This window comes from Anolis sagrei, chromosome 7 (genome assembly GCF_037176765.1).
Source record: "Anolis sagrei isolate rAnoSag1 chromosome 7, rAnoSag1.mat, whole genome shotgun sequence".
Classification (NCBI taxonomy): Eukaryota; Metazoa; Chordata; class Lepidosauria; order Squamata; family Dactyloidae; genus Anolis; species Anolis sagrei.
The window spans coordinates 22,760,460-22,784,091 of NC_090027.1; the positions used below are offsets into that span (position 1 = coordinate 22,760,460).

At 43.2% G+C, this 23,632-nt stretch overlaps 1 protein-coding gene across 1 annotated transcript in view; it reads left to right on the forward strand.

Annotated features, from left to right (window-relative positions):
- Window positions 1–23,632, forward strand: part of KANSL3 (KAT8 regulatory NSL complex subunit 3) — a 38,587-nt gene that overhangs the window by 486 nt on the left and 14,469 nt on the right. The window contains exons 2-15 of the mRNA XM_060787728.2: window positions 1,794–2,077; window positions 4,190–4,360; window positions 5,807–5,897; window positions 6,235–6,420; window positions 7,512–7,643; window positions 9,734–9,850; window positions 11,060–11,161; window positions 11,282–11,353; window positions 11,445–11,519; window positions 12,006–12,163; window positions 13,928–13,991; window positions 14,840–15,043; window positions 16,181–16,340; window positions 21,967–22,176. Of these exons, the coding sequence (XP_060643711.2) occupies window positions 1,860–2,077; window positions 4,190–4,360; window positions 5,807–5,897; window positions 6,235–6,420; window positions 7,512–7,643; window positions 9,734–9,850; window positions 11,060–11,161; window positions 11,282–11,353; window positions 11,445–11,519; window positions 12,006–12,163; window positions 13,928–13,991; window positions 14,840–15,043; window positions 16,181–16,340; window positions 21,967–22,176 (1,960 nt within the window). The 5' untranslated portion in view covers window positions 1,794–1,859. The remainder of the gene's footprint in view (window positions 1–1,793; window positions 2,078–4,189; window positions 4,361–5,806; window positions 5,898–6,234; window positions 6,421–7,511; window positions 7,644–9,733; window positions 9,851–11,059; window positions 11,162–11,281; window positions 11,354–11,444; window positions 11,520–12,005; window positions 12,164–13,927; window positions 13,992–14,839; window positions 15,044–16,180; window positions 16,341–21,966; window positions 22,177–23,632) is intronic.

Consider the following 23,632-nt stretch of genomic DNA (forward strand, 5'->3'; position numbering starts at 1 on the left):
CATTCCACATATATATAAAAACCCAATTTTCTTTGCTCCAACAGACCTCACAACCTCTGAGGATGCTTGCCATAGATGCAGGCAAAACGTCAGGAGAGAATAGCATTTCACTATTGGCTGCTACTTCCCGGCGGATGCCAGGTGGTGCAATACCGGCTAAGCAGTGTAATTTCTCCAGTGGTGTAGGGCGCAGGCACCCCGTGATAATGCGGCATGTCTCATTAAGAGCCACATCCACTGTTTTAGTGTGGTGAGATGTGTTCCACACTGGGCATGCATACTCAGCAGCAGAGTAGCACAGCGCAAGGGCAGATGTCTTCACTGTATCTGGTTGTGATCCCCAGGTTGTGCCAGTCAGCTTTCATATGATATTGTTTCTGGCACCCACTTTTTGCTTGATGTTCAGGCAGTGCTTCTTGTAGGTAAGAGCACGATCCAGAGTGACTCCCAGGTATTTGGGTGCGCTGCAATGCTCCAGTGGGATTCCTTCCCAGGTAATCCTCAGAGCTCGGGATGCTTCTCTGTTCTTGAGATGAAAGGCACATGTCTGTGTTTTAGATGGATTAGGGATCAGCTGGTTTTTCCTGTAATAGGCAGTAAGAGCACCTAGAGCTTCGGAGAGCTTCTGTTCAACCATCTCAAAGCTCCTGCTTGAGCAGTAATGGCACGATCATCTGCATAGATGAAACTCTCTGTCCCGTCTGGCAGTGGCTGGTCATTTGTGTAGATGTTGAACGTGGATGGAGCAAGCACGCTCCCCTGAGACAGGCCATTCTTCTGTTTCCGCATACATTGCGATGTTTTGGTACTATATTTGTAAATACAGTAATTAATACATAACGTTACTGTGTTGAACTGCTTTTTTTGTTGATTTGTCGTCAAACATTATGTTTTGGTGCTTAATTTGTAAAATCATAAGGTAATTTGACATTTAATAGGCTTTTCATTAATCTGCCCTTATTATCCAACATTTTTGCTTATCCAACATTCTGCTAGCCCATTTGTGTTGGATAAGCAAGACTCTACTGTACTAAAAAAAACCCTCTAAAATCAGAACAGTAAATAAAGAGCAACACTCAGAAAATATGGAATAATCAGGGCCAGTTTACCCCTCCCAACAAAGGATTTCCCCAGGCAGGAATCAGCCAGGTGAGTAATTGCAGCATTCACACTGGCCTCCAACAGACAAGAGTTCTTTCTCCCACCATGGGCCTTCCACATATATTGCTTAGTTTCCAATATACCTCACAACCTCTGAGGATGCCTGCCATTGATGTGGGCGGAACTTCAGGAGAAAATGCTTCCGGAAGCTGGTCATACAGCCTGAAAAACTCACAGCAACCCAAGGATACTGCTGTCCACTTCTCAAACATTTGGATTGAGTCACCTTATGGACCCAGGTAGTCCCATAGTATAGGATTTACTATATACATAGTAAATATACATAGTTATATATATATAAAACGGCGCTCCATGCAGTCATGCCAGCCACATGGCCTTTGAGGTGTCTACGGACAATGCTGGCTCTTTGGCTTAGAAATGGAGATGAGCACCACACCCCAGAGTTGGACATGACTGGACATAATGTCAGGGGAAAACCTTTACCTTTTATATGCATAGGAATGCACAATATGAACTCCTGGAAATCTTGGGAGGTGCTTCTGCAGGCCCAAACTCATAGCAGATCCTAAATTTACAGACCCAGGCTCCAATCTGTATCAGCAGCCCCTCAGAAATAAACAGATGTGTGAAGAAGCCAATTTCTTGGTGCTTCTCTCTTCCTTTCCTGCCAGGGACCAGGATGAGGGGCAAGAGGAGTCCTTTGCCCCAACGGCGTTAGCAGCCAAAGACGTGGAGACATGTCATACCGAGGCAACGAACGCGATTTCCAGACCTCTGCACGGAGAATGGGGACCTCCCTGCTTTTCCAGCTGTCGGTCCACGAGAGAGAGCTGGACCTGGTCTTCCTGGATCACAGCTATGCCAAGCCCTGGAGTGCCCACCCAGATGCCAGCAATGCCCGCCCTACCCGCCTGCTCTTTGTGACACCTAAGAGGCACCAAGACAGCGGCACCATGTAAGTGTCACTCGTCTGTCTCGCTGTCTGTGCATGTTGACTTAGGAAGATCTCTTGACTTAGAAACCTACAGGATCCCCAATCCCAATCTTACAAATTCTGGGAAACTGTTGCTGCTTAGATTGAATCAGTCCATCTGTATTGTATTTTCTCTTTTTTTTTCTTGCTTCCACTTTTCCAAGTGTTATTGTCTTTCCTAAGAAGTAGCATTGTCTCATTCTATGACCAAAATACCGAGAATCCAGGCTTGGTTTGTTCTCGGACCCATATGTTTGTCTTTTTTAGTGGTCTGTGGTCTCTTCTAGCTCTACATTTCAAATTATTTGATTCCCCCCCCCCCTTTACTGTCCAATTTTAAATTCCACAGAGAAATCACAAATATGATTGATCCTCACTTCCTTATTCCGTTCTATATCTGCTTAGTTTAGTCTAAAGCCCCCTGGGGAGTCACAAGGGGGTGTCAGAGGAATCGCCAAACACCATCAGAAAACACAGTATTTTCTGTTGGTCATGGAGGTTCTGTATGGGAAGTTTGGCCCAATTCTATCCTTGGAGGAGTTCAGAATGCTCTTTGATTGTAGGTGAACTATAGATCCCAGCAACTACAACTCCCAAATGCCAAGGTCTATTCCCCCCCCCTTTTTTTGGTCGTGTCAGGAGCAACTTGAGAATCTGCAAGTCACTTCTGGTGTGAGAGAATTGGCCGTCTGCAAGGACATTGCCCAGGGGATGCCCGGATGATTTGATGGGTTTTTTTTTTATCATCCTTGTGGTAGGATTCTCTCATGTCCCCGCAATTGGGAGCTAGAGCTGATAGAGGGAGCTCATCTGCCTCTCCCTGGATTCGAACCTGCGACCTGTCGGTCTTCAGTCCTGCCGGCACAGGGGTTTAACTCACTGCGCCACCGGGGGCTCCATTATTTTCTCCAGTATTCAAATTTGGACATATCGGCTATTTGTGCCAAGTTTGGTCCAGATCCATCATTGTTTGTGCCTACAGTGCTCTCTGGATGTAGGTGAACTACAACTCCAAAACTCAAGGTCAATGCTCACCAAACCCTTCCAGTTTTTTTGTTGGCCATAGGAGTTCTGTGTGCCAAGTTTGGTTCAATTCCATTGTTGGTGGAATTCAGATTGTTCTTTGATCACAGATTAACTATAAATGCCAGCAACTACAACTCCCAAATGACAAAATCCATCCCTCTCCAACCCCACTAGTATTCAAATTTGGGAGGATTTAATATTTGTGCCAAACTTGGTCCAGTGAATGAAAATACATCCTGCATATCAGATATTTACACTAGCCGTCCCCTGCCACGCATTGCTGTGGCCCACATGGGGGTTCTGTGTGGGAAGTTTGGCCCATTTCTATCATTGGTGGGATTCAGAATTCTCTGTGATTGTAGGTGAACTATAAATCCCAGCAACTACAACTCCCAAATGTCAAAATTCTATTTCCCCCAAACTCCACCATTGTTCACATTTGGGCATATTGAATATTCGTGTAGGGTTTGGTCCAGATCCATCATTGTTTGAGTCCACAGTGCTCTCTGGATGTAGGTGAACTACAACTCCAAAACCAAAGGACACTGCCCGCCTTCCAGTATTTTCTGTTGGTCATGGGAGAACTGTGTGCCAAGTTTGATTCAATTCCATCGTTGATGGGGTTCAGAATGCTCTTTGATTGTAGGTGAACTATAAATCCCAGCAACTACAACTCCCAAATGACAAAATCATTTTTTTTAGTGAAGGACATACATTGGGTTGTTAGGTGTCTTGTGTCCAAATTTGGTGTCAATTCCCCCAGTGGTTTTTGAGTTCTAGTAATCCCACAAACGAACATTACATTTTTATTTATATAGATTACGATTCATAACAGTAACAAAATGAGAGTTATGATGTAGCAACGAAAATACTTTTTATGGTTGGGGGGTCACCACAACATGAGGAACTGTGTGAAGGGGTCACGGTATTAGGAAGGTTGAGAACCATTGGTTTAGTCCATGGTGTGTTGTATACAGACATTATGTCCCAGAGGTTTTCTTGTTAAGAGGACATTAACCAGCTGGAACCAGTGGTTCTTTTCCCTGAAATGGCAATGTCTGTTTCCAGTGAGGCCGATGTCCCTATTGATGTGGAAACGGTGACCCCTACGCCAGTTCCACTGTATGACAACCAGAAGGCCCGGACGGTGATGAACGAATGTGAAAGACACGTGATCTTTGCTCGCACTGATACGGACACCCCGCCTCCCCCAGATGACTGGGAGGAACATATGAACAGGTAACGAATGGGAGGAGAAGTGGTGAGTGGTAGAAGGGAGGAAGGAAACATTGGTTCCCCATTGATGCCATGCTTTTCAACTCTGACTTATCCAAACCCTAGTTTGGGCCAAACCTGGGTTGTCGGCTGGGTTATTGTTGGCTGAGTTCAGTGCTCTCTGGATAAGGGTGAACTACAACTTCTAGATTCCCAGGGTAACCACATCCAAACCCTGCCTGTATGCACAGTTGGCCATATTGGGTCTGTGTGCCACGTTTGATCCAGAATTGTTATCTGCTGGGTTCAGTGCTTTCTGGATGCAAGGTAAACTACAACTCCCACATGTGTGTATCAGTTCCCCAAATCCCTCCATTACGTTATGCTCTGAGGAGGCCCTGCTCTCGCTCCCGCCTTCTTTGCAGATGTTTCTGGCAGGGACGAGAGACACGGCCTTCTCAGCAGTGGCCCCTCGACTGTGGAACGCCCTGCCTAGAGCTATAAAATCAGCTCCCTCCCTCCTGACTTTTCGAAAAAAGGTGAAAACCTGGCTTTTTGAGCAGACTTTCCCAAATACGGCATAGCTAAATGGAATTATGGAACTACTTGATAATGCAATGGAATAATGATTTGACATGGAGACGTTCACGATAATGTTTTAAGTTTTTGGACGGTTTTTATATTTTTTATATCATATGCTGTTGTTTTTAACAGAATTTCTTGATTGTTTTTACTTGTTATAGTTGTTGAGGCATCAAATTGTTGCCAATTTGTGAACCGCTCCAAGTTGCCTCTGGGCTGAGAGGGGTGGTATATAAATATAGAAAATAAATAAATAAATAAATAAATGTTGGTCATGGGGTCTGTATGCTAAGTTTGATCCAGATCTGTCATTGGTGGGGTTCAGAATGCTCTCTGGATGAAGGGTGAACTACAACTCCCACGCAAGTGGGTCAGTTCTACCAAACCCCCTCCCCTATGTTCTGTTGGTCATGGAGGGGGGGGGGTGTCTGTGTGGCATAGGACCCTCACTCATGCGGGTCACAGTGATCTCAGAACGTGAATGAAGGTACTGAAAGTCCCATCATCCATGGTCCATCCTCCTCCTAAAGGGTTAAGGGAGAGGCAGTGAGCGGGGTCATGCAAATTACACACCAATGGCAAGAGTAAGAAACATTGGGATGCCTGTGGTGGAGGAAAAACAAACTCTAGGATGAAATGAAAGCCTTCACTTGGGTGGTGGGCAGTGTGGTGTTTGTAGAGGACATTGGCAGGGCTCTTGGACATGTTCATGGTGCTCACTATAACCTACAGTGTCATTGAAGGGAGGACCATTGGTGTCTTCTGAGTGGTGAGAATTATAGTTGTTTGTCTGTGTAAGTGGACACCCCAGCCAGACACACACAGGCATATTTTCACTTTCATTATGTGTGTAGATTACTAAACCTGACTTTTTGGTTTCCCTTGCAGGTCTGGCTGGACGGTGGCTCAGAACAAGCTCTTCAATAAAATCCTCAAGGCTTTGCAGTCGGACAGACTGGCCCGGCTAGCTAACGAAGGGGTAAGGGCTCTTTCATTCTCTCTGTATCGGCCCATCTGATGGATGTAGGGCATGTTTACAGCATGCAATGAAGAGGGATCTTCACTAGGGCCAGCAAAACATTCTCAATAAGGATACTTAAACACTGTTTGTTTGTTTTTTTTAAAAAATTCAGGATGAATTGCACTCGGCTCAAGTGCACCAGCATATCTATGTTTTCCCTTTTCATGTCAGGAAAAGTTCTCCCTCAACCTGTCTGACCGAGATGTGAGGTTTTTAACACCAAGCTGTGTCCCTTCAGTTTGGACTTTGTTTTGTCGGCATCCCTTTCAGTCTTTCTGTTTTCTGTTCTGCTAAGGCTTGCAATGAGCCAGTCCTCAGAAGGATCGCAGTGGACAAATGCGCCCGACGAGTCCGTCAGGCTTTGGCCAGCATCAGTTGGGACAGCAAACTCATCCAGTGGCTGCATTCGACTCTGGTGGAGACCCTCAGTTTGCCCATGCTGGCTGCATACCTGGATGCCCTGCAGACTCTGAAGGGGAAGGTGATGAGCATGAAGTGTTTATAGTGTGTGCATGTGTGTATGTTCATGTGCCTATATACCATATATACTTGAGTATAATCTGAGTTTTTCAGCTCTTCCTTTAGGATGAAAAAGCCCCGCTCAGCTTATACTGGATTCAAAGTTATTTATTATTTTATTCTATTTTTATTATAACATTTATGTTAATTTACTCTATTATTAATATTTTTATTACATTTATTATTTTACTCTATTTTTATTATTACATTTATATTATTTTACTCTATTAGTTTTATCAAATTTATTGTTTTATTCTATTAGTATTACATTTATTATTTTACTCTATTATTACTGTTACTACATTCCATTATTTTATTCTATTATTAGAGTAAAATTATTAGAGTTATTTATTATTTTACTCTGTTATTAATATTTTTATTACATTTATGTTATTTTACTCTATTATTTTTATCAAATTTATTATTTTATTCTATTAGTATTACATTTATTATTTTACTCTATTATTACTGTTACTACATTTCCATTTTTTACTCTATTATTATTATTGTTATTTGTACATTTACATTATTTTGCTCTATTTATTATTGTCATTATTACATTTACTATTTTACTCTATTACTGTTATTATTACATTTACATTATTTTATTCTGTTATTATTATTTTTATTATATTTATTATTTTACTCTATTGTTATTATATTTGCATTATTTTACTCTATTAATAATTTTGTTACATTTATTATTTCACTCTATTTTTATTATTACATTTATGTTATTTTACTCTATTTTTATTACATTTATTATTTTACTCTAATATTACTGTTGCTACATTTCCATTATTTTACTCTATTATTTTTATTACATTTATTATTTTACTCTCTTTATTATTATTGGAAATATTCGTAAGCTTAAGTGTCTGAAGGGAAAAAAGAAACAGCCTGAGGCCTGGAATTGTGGAAGTTAAAGTGCAAAACACCTATAGGGCAGAAGTTTTCCCATGCCTTCTGTAGATAGTGCTCTTGTCCAACAGACAAGGGAGGTATGAGAGGCATGGAGTGGGGTTCCCTCAACAGCTTTTTTGTCTTTTTCAGATTCCCACCCTGATCGACCGGATGTTGTTGTCTTCCACTGCAAAGACAGGGGCTGCTGGGGCTGAGGCCTTGTCTCTCTTGCTCAAGAGGCCCTGGGATCCTGCTGTGGGCGTCCTTTCGCATAACAAACCAGTAAGCACGTTGTGGGGCTCAAAATACCAAAGGATATTAGGGATACAAATGGCCAGTCCTATGTTGGATCTCTGATGATTGGATTTAAATACTTGCTCCCTTGAAGGGCTGTTCCTAGACCCCAGTGGTTGAAGGGGTGGATCTGTTGGGCGAGTGGGCTTATAACGAAAAATCCTCCTGATAAATGCACATCAGAGTAACTTATTAGCAGTGTGACCCAGTACCAGTAGCCCAAGGTGATAAAAAGAACAAAAACACACAGACCAATGTTCTCTTCCTTAGGAGGTTTTCTTTGTAGTAAAATTATATTTATTTATTTATTTTATTTTATTTATTTTTTATCGTGTCAGGAGCAACCAGACATTTGTATTACATTTTTAACAAAACAAACAGACAAAACACAAAGTTTGCATGCTTGATAGTTGATTAAATGTCCTTTGACCAGTATCTGGCCACTTGGAGTGCCTCTGGTGTTGCTGCAAGAAGGTCCTCCCTTGTGCATGTGGCAGGGCTCAGGTTGCGTTGCAGCAGGTGGTCCAGTGGTTTGCCCTTCTTCACACTCGCATGTCGAGGATTCCACTTTGTAGCCCCATTTCTGAAGGTTGGCTCTGCATCTCGTGGTGCCAGAGCTCAGTCTGTTCAGCGCCTTCCAAGTCGCCCAGTTTTCTGTGTGCCCAGGGGGGAGTCTCTTATTTGGTATCAGCCATTGATTGAGGTGCTGGGTTTGAGCCTGCCATTTTTGGACTCTTGCTTGCTGAGGTGTTCCAGCGAGTGTCTCTGTAAATCTTACAAAACTATTTCTTGATTTAAGTCGTTGACGTGCTGTCTGATACCCAAACAAGGTATGAGCTGGAGATGTCACTGCCTTGGTCCTTTCACTATTGGCTGCTACTTCCCAGCGGATGTCAGGTGGTACAATACCGGCTAGACAGTGTCGTTTCTCCAGTGGTGTAGGGCGCAGACACCCCATGATAATGCGGCATGTCTCATTAAGAGCCACATCCACTGTTTTAGCGTGGTGAGATGTGTTCCACACTGGGCATGCATACTCAGCAGCAGAGTAGCATAGTGCAAGGGAAGATGTCTTCACTGTGTCTGGTTGTGATTGCCAGGTTGTGCCAGTCATCTTTCGTATGATATTGTTTCTAGCACCCACTTTTTGCTTGATATTCAGGCAGTACTTCTTGTAGGTCAGAGCATGGTCCAGAGTGACTCCCAGGTATTTGGGTGTGCTGCAATGCTCCAGTGGGATTCCTTCCCAGGTGATCCTCAGAGCTCGGGATGCTTGTCTGTTCTTAAGGTGAAAAGCACATGTCTGTGTTTCAGATGGATTAGGGATCAGTTGGTTTTCCCTGTAATAGGCAGTAAGAGCACCTAGAGCTTCGGAGAGCTTCTGTTCTACCATCTCAAAGCTCCCTGCTTGAGCAGTAATGGCACGATCATCAGCATAGTTGAAACTCTCTGTCCCTTCTGGCAGTGGCTGGTCATTTGTGTAAATGTTGAACATGGATGGAGCAAGCACGTTCCCCTGAGGCAGACCATTCTTACATTTCTGCCATCTGCTTCTCTGGCCCTGGAACTCAACAAAGAAGCTCCTGTTTTGTAAAATTATATGGTTGCACTATTTACAAGAACAAGGTTTTAATAACACAAATAAATTTCTTCACGCTTCCTTCTTTCCTTCCACGTTGTGCTCCTTTCTCATGCAGATAAACAGCTTCGCTCTCGTAGAGCCTCCTCTCACACTGAAGTTACACAGGAGCTTCACACAGTAGCTTTGTTCGCACAGCAGCCTTCACACACAATAGCCTTCAACCTGGGACTTCTCTCACCAAAGCTTCTCACACATTGAGGCGTTTCTCCCACTGAGGGCTCTCTCAGAATGATGTGTCTCACATTCTGAAGCAAACTAACCTCAGGTAGGCCTCAGTATGAGGCCTTTTTATACTGAGGCCTACTTAACACACTGAGGCCCTTCTCCCACAGAGACCTCTCACAGAGGGAACTAAGCTACAGGCACACCTGCCTACATTGAAGGGGTTTTCCGTTCTCTTTATGGCTTTTCATCTCACTTGGTTTTGTTTTTCAAGGGCAAGCTGCCTGGCTCCCCGCTTATCCTCCTGGCAGCCTCCGGACCATCCAACTCCATGTTCCCCACTTCACGTCGGCATCGGTTTTGGCAGTCGCAGCTCTCTTGCTTGGGAAAGGTTGGTGTCATTGCGCTGTTCTGCTCCTTTTGTGTGTGGATTTTTCTCATTGTTCCATTTATTACACTTATTTCTGTCCTGCTTTCCCTCCCACACACTGGGACCCAAGGCAGTTCTAAAGTTCCAAAGAATACTTTTGGTTTTTTTGGTTTTTAAATGATTTTTATTAGAATATTATAAAGTTACATCGAAAGAGAGGGATAGAAAAGTACGAAAATAGGAAATAAAAAAAAAAAACAAAAAAGGGGAGAAAAAATTACCACCCATTTCCCACCAACCATTCCCCCCCCCCTTTTTTTTTTTTTTTTTTTTGCATCAGACACGTAAAGAGGGGGAACAATACTGGTAATAGGAAAGTAGAAAAATGGTAAAGAAGAAAGAAAGAGAAAAAGAAAAAAAAGTGAAGGAAATAGTTTATGGTGCGGAGCTTCCAGTCCATTCCACAGAGATGTGAGCTTCAGTTTGAAAACCAAAATAAAAAATGTTTTCTTTATGTCGTCGCTATCCGAATATTTTGATTATCTTATTTATATATTAATATTAATCTTCATTTTTTCCTGCAAGTACTTTTTGAGTTGGTTCCAATCGGTTTGATTTTCCTTTTTCTGATTTTTAATTATCTGTGACAGTCTATCCATATTCATAAATTCTCCAATCTTGGAGATCCAGTTCTCTATTATTGGGGGGTCTTTGTCTTTCCATTTTTGGGCAATCGTAATTCTCGCTGCGGGTGTGAGATAAAAAAGAACATTTTCTTCGTTTTTCCCGATTTCAAAATCCGTTATATTCAACAGTTAGTATTTGGGTTTCAATTCGTATTTTATTTTGATAATATTTTGACAGGGCCTGTGGATTGTTATCCAGTATTTCTTAATGATCTTACAATTCCACCACATGTGGTGGTATGATCCCATTTCTCTTTTGCATTTCCAACATTGGTAGTTATGGTTCTTGTAAAATTTGGCTAAATATACTTTTGAAACGTGTAAAATGTTGGACTGTTATCAAACCATCCATAACATTATAACTTAATTTACAACACACAATTGATAGAAACAAATGCAGTATGTCATCCCTTCCGGGATTTCGGTTGATTGAGAAAGCCTGAGGGTTTCTTGATTAAATTGTGGGATTGACCAATTGGGGGATTTATGATGGAATCATTGTCATGCATGGAAGTGCAGATCGTTTTTCCTGTTTGCTCTGCAGGTGATCCCCGTTACCACCCATTTAGTGAACAACGGCAGCGGAGTTGGAGTCTTGCAGTGCCTGGAGCACATGATTGGTGCCTTGAGAGGCAAAGTCCTAGAGGTACACGCTATGTTTGACTCTTATTGAGATTTCTTTTGGCCTACAAACCCCAATCTATGTCTGCACATGTCTGGTGGTCTTCTGCTGTCCTCATTCCTCCTCGTTGTCTTTTTTTTTCAGATCCACAACCATTTCTCCCACAAGCCCATTATCCTCATTGGCTGGAATACAGGAGCCCTGGTGGCCTGTCACGTACGTCCAATCCACTCTCTTGGGCCTGAAGCTTTTTAGTGGTCACTTTTGAATTGGTGGCTTTTGCAGCCTGTTTTGGTTCCACCCCTAGGTTTCGGTGATGGAGGACGTCACTGCTGTTGTGTGTCTCGGGTTCCCTCTCTTAACAGTGGATGGACCAAGAGGGGTAAGAACAGAAGATGCTTAATGGTTTCAATGTTTCTTAACTTCTAGAGGTACATTCCTTTAGTGGTTACATTTATAATCTTTCATAAAACAACTCTTAAGAGGACTGTTCTTTCCGCTAGACAGGTTTTAAACTTATTTCCTTCAAAATGTATTTCTCTCCAAATTCTTTTTTAAAAAAACTTTGTGTTTTTAAATGCATTTTAACTGTACCCTCAACTTGCTTCTGATACGATAAATAAATAAATAATAGACCATTAACCAAATCCAGAGGGTAGGGGTATATTGGTTACATTCTCCTGCTTTTCCTTGTTTTTAAAACTGGATCTATTTATTGTCTTCACAGAATGAAATTTCTACTCTGTGTGCTTTATAGGCTGTGTGTATTTACATTCAGGAAGTCCCTGTGTTGCCATCCACTGGCCTCAGTGAATCCTGGGTGTTTCCTAAGCTTTGAAAGGACCTGATTGGTTGTTTCCTGTGGCAGGATGTTGACGACCCTCTTCTGGACATGAAGACTCCGGTTCTTTTTGTGATTGGCCAGAACTCCCTCCAGTGCAACAGCGAAGCCATGGAGGATTTCCGGGAGAAGCTTCGGGCTGAAAACAGCTTGGTGGTGGTTGGAGGAGCCGATGATAACCTCAGGTATCAAGCAGAATCCACAGAGATTGTATTCCTTTGGGAGACGTTACATCTGGCCACAGATTGTTTTTAACCAGTTTTACTTATTTGCATATCGTTTACCATATATACTTGAGAATAAGCCAACCTGAATATAAACCAGGGCACCTAAGTTTACCACAGAAAACTGGGAAAGCATATTGACTCAAGTATAAGCCGAGGGAGGGAAATACAGCAGCTACTGATCAATTTCAAAATAAAAATAGATACCAATAAAATGACATTAATTGAGGCATCCGTAGGTTCAATGTTTTTGAATATTTGCCGTATTTCAAAGAAAAGCAAAAAATTAACTCTGTAAGTGGAAAAGGTGGGTCAACAAAAACAATATGGTATCAACAATAACATAATAATAATAGTAATAATAATAATAACAACTTAATTTGTACCCTGCCCTATCTCTCCGTGCGACTCAGATCAGCTTCCAATATAGTAACAGGCAAACATTCAATGCCTGTATAAACAATGCAGAGGAAGATATAGATCTACAATTATATATACTAATTTCACATATGCATTTCTCACTGAAACGTTTGCATTTCCCTCCTGCAATATTTGCAAGCCCTATATATCTTAGTTTATATTTATCTAGACATTTCCCTCTATATGTGTGTGTGTATGTATGCATTTCCTCTACAATATTTGCAAGCCCTATTTATTTATATTCATATCATCCTAGACATGTCTATATATATCTGTGTGTGCATTTTCCCCTGTAATATTTGCAAGCCCTATATATCTACATTCATATCTATCTATCTAGAGATCTCGCTACAGATAATTATATCTATATAGGATTTGCAGAGACTGTCAAACATATGAGGGGAAAATTCATATATAAAATTATTTTTATATATGCACATATACATGCACACATAGATATACAGATATATAGGTACCTCTATATATTTATTGATATTTATATAGGATTTGCAGAGACTTGCAAACATGTGAGGGGAAAATTCATATATAAAAAGAATGTATGCATATAGATACAGATATACAGGTACATGGAATTCTCTAGATATCTATATGCATATAGGATTTGCAAAGACATGCAAACATATAAGGGGAAATTAATGTATATAGATAGATACAGATATATAGGTACATAGGGATTGCAAAGGCTTGCAAAGGGAAATGCCTATATATCTGTAGGAAGGATTAACAAATATTTCAGAGGGAAATGCTTCGATAAGATGAATGGATCTTACTGACTTGCAAGGGCTTCTCTCCCCCTCCTTTCCCTTTTCAAAACATTCCAGCCTGGGAGGAGAAGCAGATCAAGCAGAAAAGAAAACACACTGTTTAGGGAGGGGAAGGTGAGAGAAAAATAGATCATACATTGCAAGCAATGGCCTCCAGGCTCTGCTGCCCAGCCTTGACTCCGTTATAAGCCGAAGGAGGCTTTTTCAACCCATAAAAAGTTCTGAAAAACTCAGGTTATCTTTTATATACAGTACTCATGTTTAACAATATTTTTTTAATGTCTTACAAGCCCCTTGGAATTCTGAACAGGAAAAAGGTGGGGCATATAAAATAGCAACAACAATATCATGAAACAAGAATGATTTTTTTTTGTCCTGATCTGTAACATCAGGACTGTAAATATCCATTCTCTTTGGCGTTCAATTTAAGCTTTGAAAAACTGAATTAAATACACAAAGCTCCCCCTACAGCAGGTTAGTTCTAGGATGGTGTCTTGATGACCTTTCTTTTTCAAAACAGGATAAGCAAAGCCAAAAAGAAGGCAGAAGGCCTGACCCAGAGCATGGTGGACAGGTGCATACAGGTAAATGGTAACTTTCTGTCTTCCCCGATGATGCCCCACAGAAATTAGGCATCATGGAACTGTCCCACTTCTTTTGATCTCATGCTGCTTATTTTGGGCTTCTGAAATCATGGTTTTGAGCATTTTACCCCAAGTGACTGCTGTTGGAAGTGCTCTTCTGATGTCCTACTCTCTTGCCCCCGACTCTGGAACTCACTACCTGGAGAAATTAGGGAAGCCCCTACCTTAGAAACCTTTAAAAAGGACCTTAAAACCTGGCTCTTCCGCTGCGCTTTTGATGAATAGGTTTACATTCTCACACTATTGCTTAGCCTCAATGGTTTGTCATTGGAGTATATGTCCCGTCCCCGTCCCCTTTGTGGGAAAGCCTGATTCCACAGCCTCCACTACAATGAGTCCTCCTCCGCAAATAATCCGTCTCTCTCTTAGCTCGCCTGAGTTTTAATTAGTTTTAATCAGTCTCTCTTTTAATCATTACATGTAGCCCACCCATTGTCATTGTGATTGTGCCTATTGTAATTTTATACTGCTATGTTTTCATATGTTTTATGTAATTATGTTGTTTGTTGTTTATTGTTTGCGTTTTCAGTTTTATTTCATTGTAATTTTCTGATTGGGCTTGGCCTCATGTAAGCCGCTCTGAGTCCCCATTGGGGAGATGGTGGCGGGGTATAAATAAAGTTTATTATTATTATTATTATTGATCTCTAGTGGAACTGCGTACTTATTTATTTCTATTGATTGATGTAAAGTATTCCTGTGTCACCCTCCAACCCAATGAATAAGCAAGATGTTTTTGAGGGGCAACTGCTGTTCAATGTCTGGGCTCTGCTTCCTTGCCTCCAAAGGATGAAATTGCTGACTTCTTGACTGGAGTGCTGACCCGGGCAGATGGCCATTCAGGCTCCGATCCCCGCGACCTTGATGCAGAGAAGAAGAAGAAGACCATGCGGGATGCAGCTCGAAGGGACTTGTCTTTCGACATGGCCGAGAGGAGCAGCCGACCCGCTTCCCCAGCCACCAAAGTCCCCGCTTCGCCCTCAGGCTCCGAGGTGAGAAGAGGGCCCCAAATGAAGGAGGCTGAGCTTGGGCAAGAGCTGCAGTGGGACCGGCCATTGGATGGGCCATAGAATCATATGATTTTACTAGCTTGGATACCCAGCAATGCCTGGGTTATTTGAAAAAGTGAATTGTACAAAATGCATAAGGTTGTGCGTGAACTACAACTCACATCATGCCAGGTTAAACCCCAAAAGCTCCATCAGTACTTAAAGTTGGTTAAGCTGGATAAGTTTGCTCCAGATGGATCTTCGGTGGGGTTCAGTGTGCTTTCTGGCTGCAGGGTAAACTACAACTCCTACTGTGGTGAGTCAGTTCCTTCAAACACATCCAGTAGAATTATTGTGTCATGGGGATTCTGTTTGCCAAGTTTGGTCCAGGTCCATCATCGGTGGAGGTCATATTTTCTCTGGTTGTGCCCAAATGTGAGCACTGGTGGAGTTTGGGGAAAATACTTTATATACTCTAGTATAAACCTAGTTTTTCAGTCCTTTTTTTAGGCTGAAAAGGTCTCCCCCGCCTTATACTCGAGTCAATATTATTTATTATTTTACTTTGTTGTTGTTATTATTATTATTACATTTATTATTTTAAATAATAAATGCAGCAGTGACTGGCAAATTTCAAAATAAAAATAGATACCAATAAAATTATATTAATTTAGGCATTAGTAGCTTAAATGTTTTTGAATATTTACATAAAACTGTAATTCAAGATAAGACTGTCCAACTCTGATTAAACCATTCTAACCTTCTTCAATGTAAATATGCTTACATGTCCTCCAATAATAATAAATAGAGCAAAATAATAATACTAGAGTAAAATAATAAATGTAATAATAACAATAATAGAGTAAAATAATAAATTTAATAATAACAATAATAAAACAATAAATGTGATAATAATAATAATAAAAACAACAACAACAAAGTAAAATAATAAATAACACTGACTCGAGTATAAGCCGGGGGAGACTTTTTCAGCCTAAAAAAAAGGACTGAAAAACTAGGCTTATACTCGAGTATATACAGTAGGTTTTCTGATGGTCTTTGGTGAGTCTGAAAAGTTACTAAGCATTTTCATTTGAAATGTGTCTCTGATGGCATGGCGTTTCTCCATTCTTTGGCTAGGACTTTTCCAGTGTGTCCAGCAGCCCAACGTCCAGCCCCAAGGCCAAAATGGCTGCTGTGTCATCCTGCGTTCAGAAGTCCAGCCAGCTTGGTGCTGCCCAGCTGCTGAAGAGGCCTGTGCAGCGGATGGAAGCAGCGCTCCCGCACAAGCAGACCCAAGGTAACCCACTCCTCGGGACCCTCTTTCCTGGACCAATGAAACCCCTTGCACCCCAGGCATGCCTAAAGACAGAGAAGAACACCCCATCTGGGTAAAGGGGCCACTGTTGGAGGGGGCTGCCAGGACCTTCCTGGCACCATAGTTGTGTCGTTATCGTGCTTGTCTCAAAGCTGGGCATCCTCTCCACACATCTGACACTCCAGGTAGAAGGAACTTGGGTCCTAAATGATCCAGGTCCAGACTACTTGCAGAACCGTATCTGTTTACAAACCGGCTCAAGAACTGTGATCTGCGGAGGAGGGCCTACTCTTGGTCCCAGTCCACGGTCAAGCACAGTCAAGTACGGCTGGTGGGGACGAAAGAGGGGGCCTTCTCTGTGATCGCTCCCCACCTCCCAAAACTTCCTCCCAAAAGCTGCTAAAACACCTCTATGCACGCTAGTGTACAGAGAGGAGAATAATCAATACGTCTCAATATATAACATCATCTAGATATATTAAATTCTGTCTAGATACTGGAATAGTGAGTTGACTAGGGCAATAGACATGATTGCTCCGGAGCGCCCCCTCTCAAGTCGCCGAGCTAAACCATCTCCTTGGTTCAACGAGGAGTTGGTGGAGTTGAAGCGAACAAAGAGGTGGCTAGAGAGTGTGTGGCGGAAAGAGACTAGCGAGCCAAATCGAACATGCCTACGCCTTTATCTAAGGGCGTATGGCACGGCAATAGAGGCCGCGCAAAATGCTTTCTATTTGGCCAATATTGCGTCCGCAAGGAACCGCCCGGCAGAGCTGTTTCAAGTAGTCAGAGGGTTGTTGAACCCCACCTCGAGTGGGTCCCCTGACGACTCGGCAGCGCGCTGTGAAGACTTTGCTCAGTACTTTGCGGACAAAGTCGCTTTGATCCGTTCGGGCTTTGACACTACATTAATGGCAGTCTCTGAGGATGTAACTCAAGCATCTGCTTGTCCAGTTTTGTTGGATTCATTTCGATCTGTTCAACTCGACGAGGTTATCAAGGTTCTTGGAGACGCGAGGCCTGCCACATGCATCGTAGACCCCTGCCCTTCCTGGCTGGTGAAAGAAGCCATAGGGGGTTTGACAGAGTGGGTTAAGGTGGTGGTTAATGCCTCCCTTCAGGAAGGCAATATTCCAGCCAGCTTAAAACAAGCTGTTATTAAACCGCTATTGAAAAAACCATCACTAGACCCCACTCAATTCGTCAACTTTCGGCCAGTTTCCAATCTCCCCTACTTGGGCAAAGTCCTGGAACGTGTGGTGGCCTCGCAACTCCAGGAGTTCCTGGTAGACACGGACTATCTAGATCCGGCGCAGTCTGGCTTTAGGCCGGGACATGGTACTGAGACAGCCTTGGTCGCCTTAGTGCATGATCTTCGCCGGGAACTGGACAGGGGGAGTGTGTCCCTGTTGGTTCTGCTGGACCTCTCTTCGGCCTTCGATACCGTCGACCACGGTATCCTTCTGGGACGCCTCGCGGGAATGGGTCTTGGGGGTACTGCTTTGCAGTGGCTCCGGTCCTTCCTCGAGAGCCGCTCCCAGAAGGTGTCACTAGGGGACTCCTGCTCGACTCCTCGGCCATTGTACTGTGGAGTCCCGCAGGGTTCAGTACTGTCCCCTATGTTGTTTAACATATACATGAAGCCGTTGGGAGAGATCATCCGGAGTTTCGGGGTACGGTGTCATCTGTACGCAGATGATGTCCAACTCTGTCACTCCTTTCCACCTGCTACTAAGGAGGCTGTCCAAGTCCTGAACCGGTGCTTGGCCGCTGTTACGGACTGGATGAGGGACAACAGATTGAAACTAAATCCAGACAAGACAGAGGTACTCCTCGTCAGTCATAAGGCCGAACAGGGTATAGGGTTACAGCCTGTGCTGGACGGGGTTGACAAAATCAACCCCTCCCAACCCCATCAGTATTCAAATGTGGGTGTATCAGGTATTTGTACCAAATTTGGTCCACTGAATCAAAATACCTCCTGCAAAAATACAGTTATGAAGTAGCAACGAAAATCATGGAACTGTGTTATGCGGTCGCGGTATTAGGAAGGTTGAGAAACACTATTGTTTATTTATTACATACATTTCTACCCTGCCTTTCTTCCCCCAAGGGGACTCAGGGTGGCCTCACTTAAGGATCAGATGATGCTATCAACATATACACCATAAGAATTACAATTAAGACAGTAAAATCATTTTAAAACATTATACAAAATAATCAAATAAACACTACACTAAGGGCTTTGAGAAAGAGGAGGAAGTGGCCTCTCCATTGAGGCAGTTTAGGAACTTCTAACACATTCCCCTTTATGGCTGATCCTCAGTGTTTTGGCAGGAAGATCATAAGACACTTGGGTTGGAAGAGCATTGCAGGCTGAAAGGGATTAGACTCAATGCCAAGGGTAGTTAGAATTTGTGTTGTTAGTATGAATGACTTCATTGTACATTAATGGCAAGTAGATAGGGTTGTTAATGCAGTCTGTAGTCCTTATGAATACAATCTAGGTAGTGTACTCTGGTCTTGGAAGGGAGAAATACAGTGGTTATTATGCACAGCAGTCAGGCTGAAATGGGTTGTGTTTAATTCCGAGGTTGTTGTATTTTTAAGTTAGGATTTTTGTTGTTAGTATGAATGACTTTATTTAAAATTCATCACAAGTAAATACAGTTTGTTTGTTTTTTAAATGCAACCTGTAGTCCTTATGAATAGTTTGCGGAATCTGTCTTTTGCCTTGACATTCTCCTTCTATATGTCTCTCTCCCTCTGATTGTTCCTATCTTCCACTAGTTTCCTATTAAGAAAGGGAGGGCCTTTCATATGTCTTTCATGCCAACCATTCACCAGCCAAAGTGGCTCTGAAGGGATAGAGAGGATGGGCACAAAGTGTCAGAAATATTAAATATTAACTGGGTATTTTTGATTACAAAAGTGTGAGTCAAGCACTGAAAGAGTTAGTAGGCCAAAGCCTGTTAGAGTTAATTGGCCAAAGTTAGTGTCATCCTGAAGAATGTGAGAAAAACCTCTGTGTGAGAGAAGCCTAGTATGAGAAAGCTCCAGTATAAAGGCAGCTGTGTGTAAAAAGCTATTTTGTGTGGAGCTCCAGTGTAAATGTTGAACTTTGTGTTATAGAAACCTCGTGTTGTATATCAGCTGTTCAGCCTGTGATTGTGTCTGATGATCATGTTGACGTTCATGAAGGCAATAGGGTTGTTGATCCAGTTCCTGAGCCAGGGTTTGTTGGATTTGGGGATGACGGATCACTTGGGCCTGAATGGAGTTTAGAAGAGAGGTGTTGGGAATCAGCCTGTGTTTGTGTTTCAGGATCCTGGTGTGGGAAATAATGAGGGAAATGATGGTGCCGTGGCTGAGGTACAAGATTGAGATGGTTTGGTCAATGATTTTCAGGCAGACAATGATAGAGAGGCCCCAGTGCAAAGGGCAGTTTCTCATGAGAATATTCCTGCTGGGACTAGCAATGATAGTTCACTCCCTATCTCTGTGAGGTCTCAAGATTTGGGTTTAGAAAACAATTTGACACCTGGGAATTTTAATGAGCAGCCAGATAGGGAGCCGAAGAATAGGCAGCTGGAGATTAGCCAGGATTGACCGCAAACTCAGTGTTTACATCCCTCCAAAAGGCTTTGTTTGATAAGGGGGAAATGTGGAGGAAAGCGAAACCAATTCCTGAGTTTTGGGATATAAGGTTTGCCTCAAGGGGAAACCTGTTAGATCAGGCATCTTTTGGAAACCAAGCTCATGTGCTGTGGAAATTCTGTTCAAGGGGTCTTGTTCCTGTGGAGTCTTTTAGCCTTTTGGGTTGTCTTTGCATCCTGTTTGATTCCTGTCTGGATTAATGCTGTCTTGGATTGCTTTTATTATTTGTGTGGACATTGCTTTGTGTTATTGCTTTTTGGAACCTTCTTATTTTCTTACAAGCATTTATTTCTTCTGGCTATTTACTAAGCTTCAATAAAAGAAGATTTGTTTCTTCACTCTTTGTGTGGTGTGTTTTAAAGTCAGAGGGCTTCTTCCTGATCTGGAGTGCAATAAGAGGCCTGAGATGCTGCAAGAGCATTCTAAGGTCCCAGGCTTGGGAAAGGCCTTTTGCCATGGTTCCCTGATCAGCTGTCTGAGAATGAAGCTGATTTTAATTTACCAGGTGCAGGAATTAATGATGAGAGTGAGACCTTGAACAGGAAGACAGTTTTAGTAAGCAGAGACAGTTCAGGCAGCAATTAAGATGCTCAGCTCGGATTCAACAGAAAATAGATAACAAACTGAAACCAAGAAAGAATGCATTCCTTGCAGTTTTGGAGTCAGAGAAGGGTTTATAATGATTTGGGGGAGACAATTGCTTCGGTTGAGGCAATGTCGGGATAATGCCAAGTTTCATGTACCAAGGTTTACCAAGCTCGTGTTTAGCCTATGGGATATGCTTCTTGTGTTGTTCATGCATTAAAGAGCCTAGTGTTATTGATTTCCTTTGACTTCTTGTTCCTGTTTTCCTTTGTAACTGGTGAACTTAATTGGAATTTGAACTTTTACTGTGGATTTCTTTTCACTGCTTTGGCTATGTATATTCTTAAATAAACTGCTTGCTGAATTTACCCAGCTGGTTTAGTGTTTAAAGCCAGAGGTGATTTTGCCCTGGAGTACAACACCGTGTTATTACTTACTTAGACTATCCCTCGTTGGACGAGTAGGATAGTTTTCCATGATCAGTATTCTTGTGGATCCGTAGGTGGCTGTGGAGCCCTATTCTTGACCTGCATCTTCTCCCACAGTAAGGGCATTGGTTTCCAGGTGGAAGGCAGTCTCGGTCGGGGTTTGCTTGACGCGCCTTTCTCCTGGCATGTTTCTCTCTTTCATCCTCCATTCGTGCTTCTTCAAATTCTGCAGCACTGCTGGTCACAGCTGACCTCCAACTGGATCGCTCAAGGGCCAGGGCTTCCCAGTTCTCAGTGTCTATGCCAGAGATTTTAAGTTTCCCTTTGAGCCCATCTTTAAATCTCTTTTCCTGCCCTCCAACATTCCGTTTTCCGTTCTTGAGTTCGGAGTAGAGCAACTGCTTTGGGAGACGGTGGTCGGGCATCCGGACAACGTGGCCGGTCCAGCGGAGTTGATGGCGGAGGACCATCGCTTCAATGCTGGTGGTCTTTGCCTCTTCCAGCATGCTAACATTTGTCCGCTTGTCTTCCCAAGAGATTTATAGACAAGCACCTTGGTATCCCTACGGATGTCCCGGTCCTCAAACACTCTTTGCTTCATTCGGAAAAATGCTGCACTCGCAGAGCTCAGGCGGTGTTGTATTTCGGTGTTATTATAAATAATGCAACTATATTATTTTACTACAAAGAAATGCCTCCTATGAAAGAGGCAACGTTGGTCTGTGTGTTTTTGTTCTTCTTATCACTTTGGTGCTGGGTCAGGCTGCTGCTAATAATTTATTCTGCTATACATTTATGAGGAAGAGCCCACTCGCTCGAAACAAAGGGCCATTGTTTGCACAATTGTGGCATGAAGGAAGGGGCAGAAGAGCCTAAGTTTGCCCTGACTCTGCAAAGAGTGCCCTCTGTTTCAGAGTATTGCCTTTTGTCTTTTGGTTCAGAGTCATCACAGCAGCAATCGCTTCTTCAGCCATCGCCAGATACCGGGGAGAAAGAGGAGCTGCCGCCTGCGCTGAAAAGGCCCCCTCCGCCCAGCCCTCCTCATGGGGGCAAGCCCCCCAAGCGAGCCAAGATCAAGGTGACCATCGTCTCCCATGGAGAAAGTGCCAGCGCAGGGAGCAATGGGGCCCCGCCAGATGGAGCACTGGAAAGTGAGTCTGGGGGGAATGGGAGCACCTCAGAAGGAACTCTTTCCAGTTCTTGAACAACTCATTGCATCAAGTTGTTACCATGCACTTCATACTTTTCTGGAAAAGGCTTGATTAGGGAATAGTACTGTGACTGGACAAATGCCCACCATGAAAGGAACCGGAAATGTTGCTTCCAAGAGTGCCTTCACTGGCTTCTTGCATCGTTGTTGGGACTGAGCAGGGCCGTGATGCAGCCAGAAGGCATCTCCTCATAGAGCAGCATTTGTCAGCCTAGGAGTAGGGACCCCTGGGGGGGGGGGGGTCGCGAGGGAGTTTCAGAGGGGTCGCCAAAGACCACTAGAAAACATATTTCTGGTGGTCTTAGGAACCCCTTTGGCAGAGAAGGCTGAAGATCTCTCTGCCTGTCCTTCTCTTCCTTTTTGGAAACAGATGGCGAATCCTCCCACCAAAAGCCCCCCTTCTGTGATTGGCCAGCCTCTCAGCCAAGGGCAGGGATGTTTCTGAGACTGAGTGGGAAGGGGAGAGCAGGCATGTTCGGTGCATGGCAGCGTGGTGTGCATGTGTGAGTGAGGGAGAGCGTATGATGTTGGAGGGGAACTCACGCCAGTGAGAACCTTCAAGGCATGAGGGGGTCGGGACCCTGTGGGGGGGATTGCTGAGAGACGTCACCAAAGACCATCACAAAACACAATATTTTCAGTTAGTTATGGGGGTTCTGTGTGGGAAGCTTGGCCCAATTCTATCATTGGTGGGGTTCAGAATGCTCTTTGATTGTAGGTGAACTATACATCCCAGCAGCTACAACTCCGAAATATCAAGGTCTATTTTCCCCAAACTCCACTAGAGTACACATTAAGGCATATTGAGGATTCGTGCCAAGTTTAGTCCAGATTTATAATTGTTTGAGTCTACAGTCCACCATTTCTACCCTGCCCTTCTCACCCCCGAGGGGGGACTCAGGGCAGCTAACACAGGCAACAATTCAATGCCAGCAGTATCAAAACGACAATATCAAACAGCAATATAAAATCCATTACATAACAATTAAACAGTGATATTAATTAAAATTACATAATCACATAGAACAAATCACATAATCACAGGTCATAAAGCCATTTCCAATTTTCAAACAGTCCTATTGTCCGAGTTCAGTGCGTAAAGTGCTGCTGTGCCCACTAGCCAAAGGCCTGGCTCCAAAACCATGTCTTTAGTGTTTTCCTAAAAGTAAGGAGGGAGGATGCCGATCTAACCTCGCTGGGGAGCGAATTCCATAATTCACCTCCGAGAAGGCCCTGTCCCTCGTCCCCACCAGACGCGTTGGAGATGCTGGTGGAACCGAGAGCAGCCCCCCCCCCCCCCCCCCCGATCTTAAATTACGACGTGGAACATAGAGAGAGATATGTTCGGATAAGTAAGCTGGGCCGGAGCTGTATAGGGTTCAAGGTCAATGCCCACC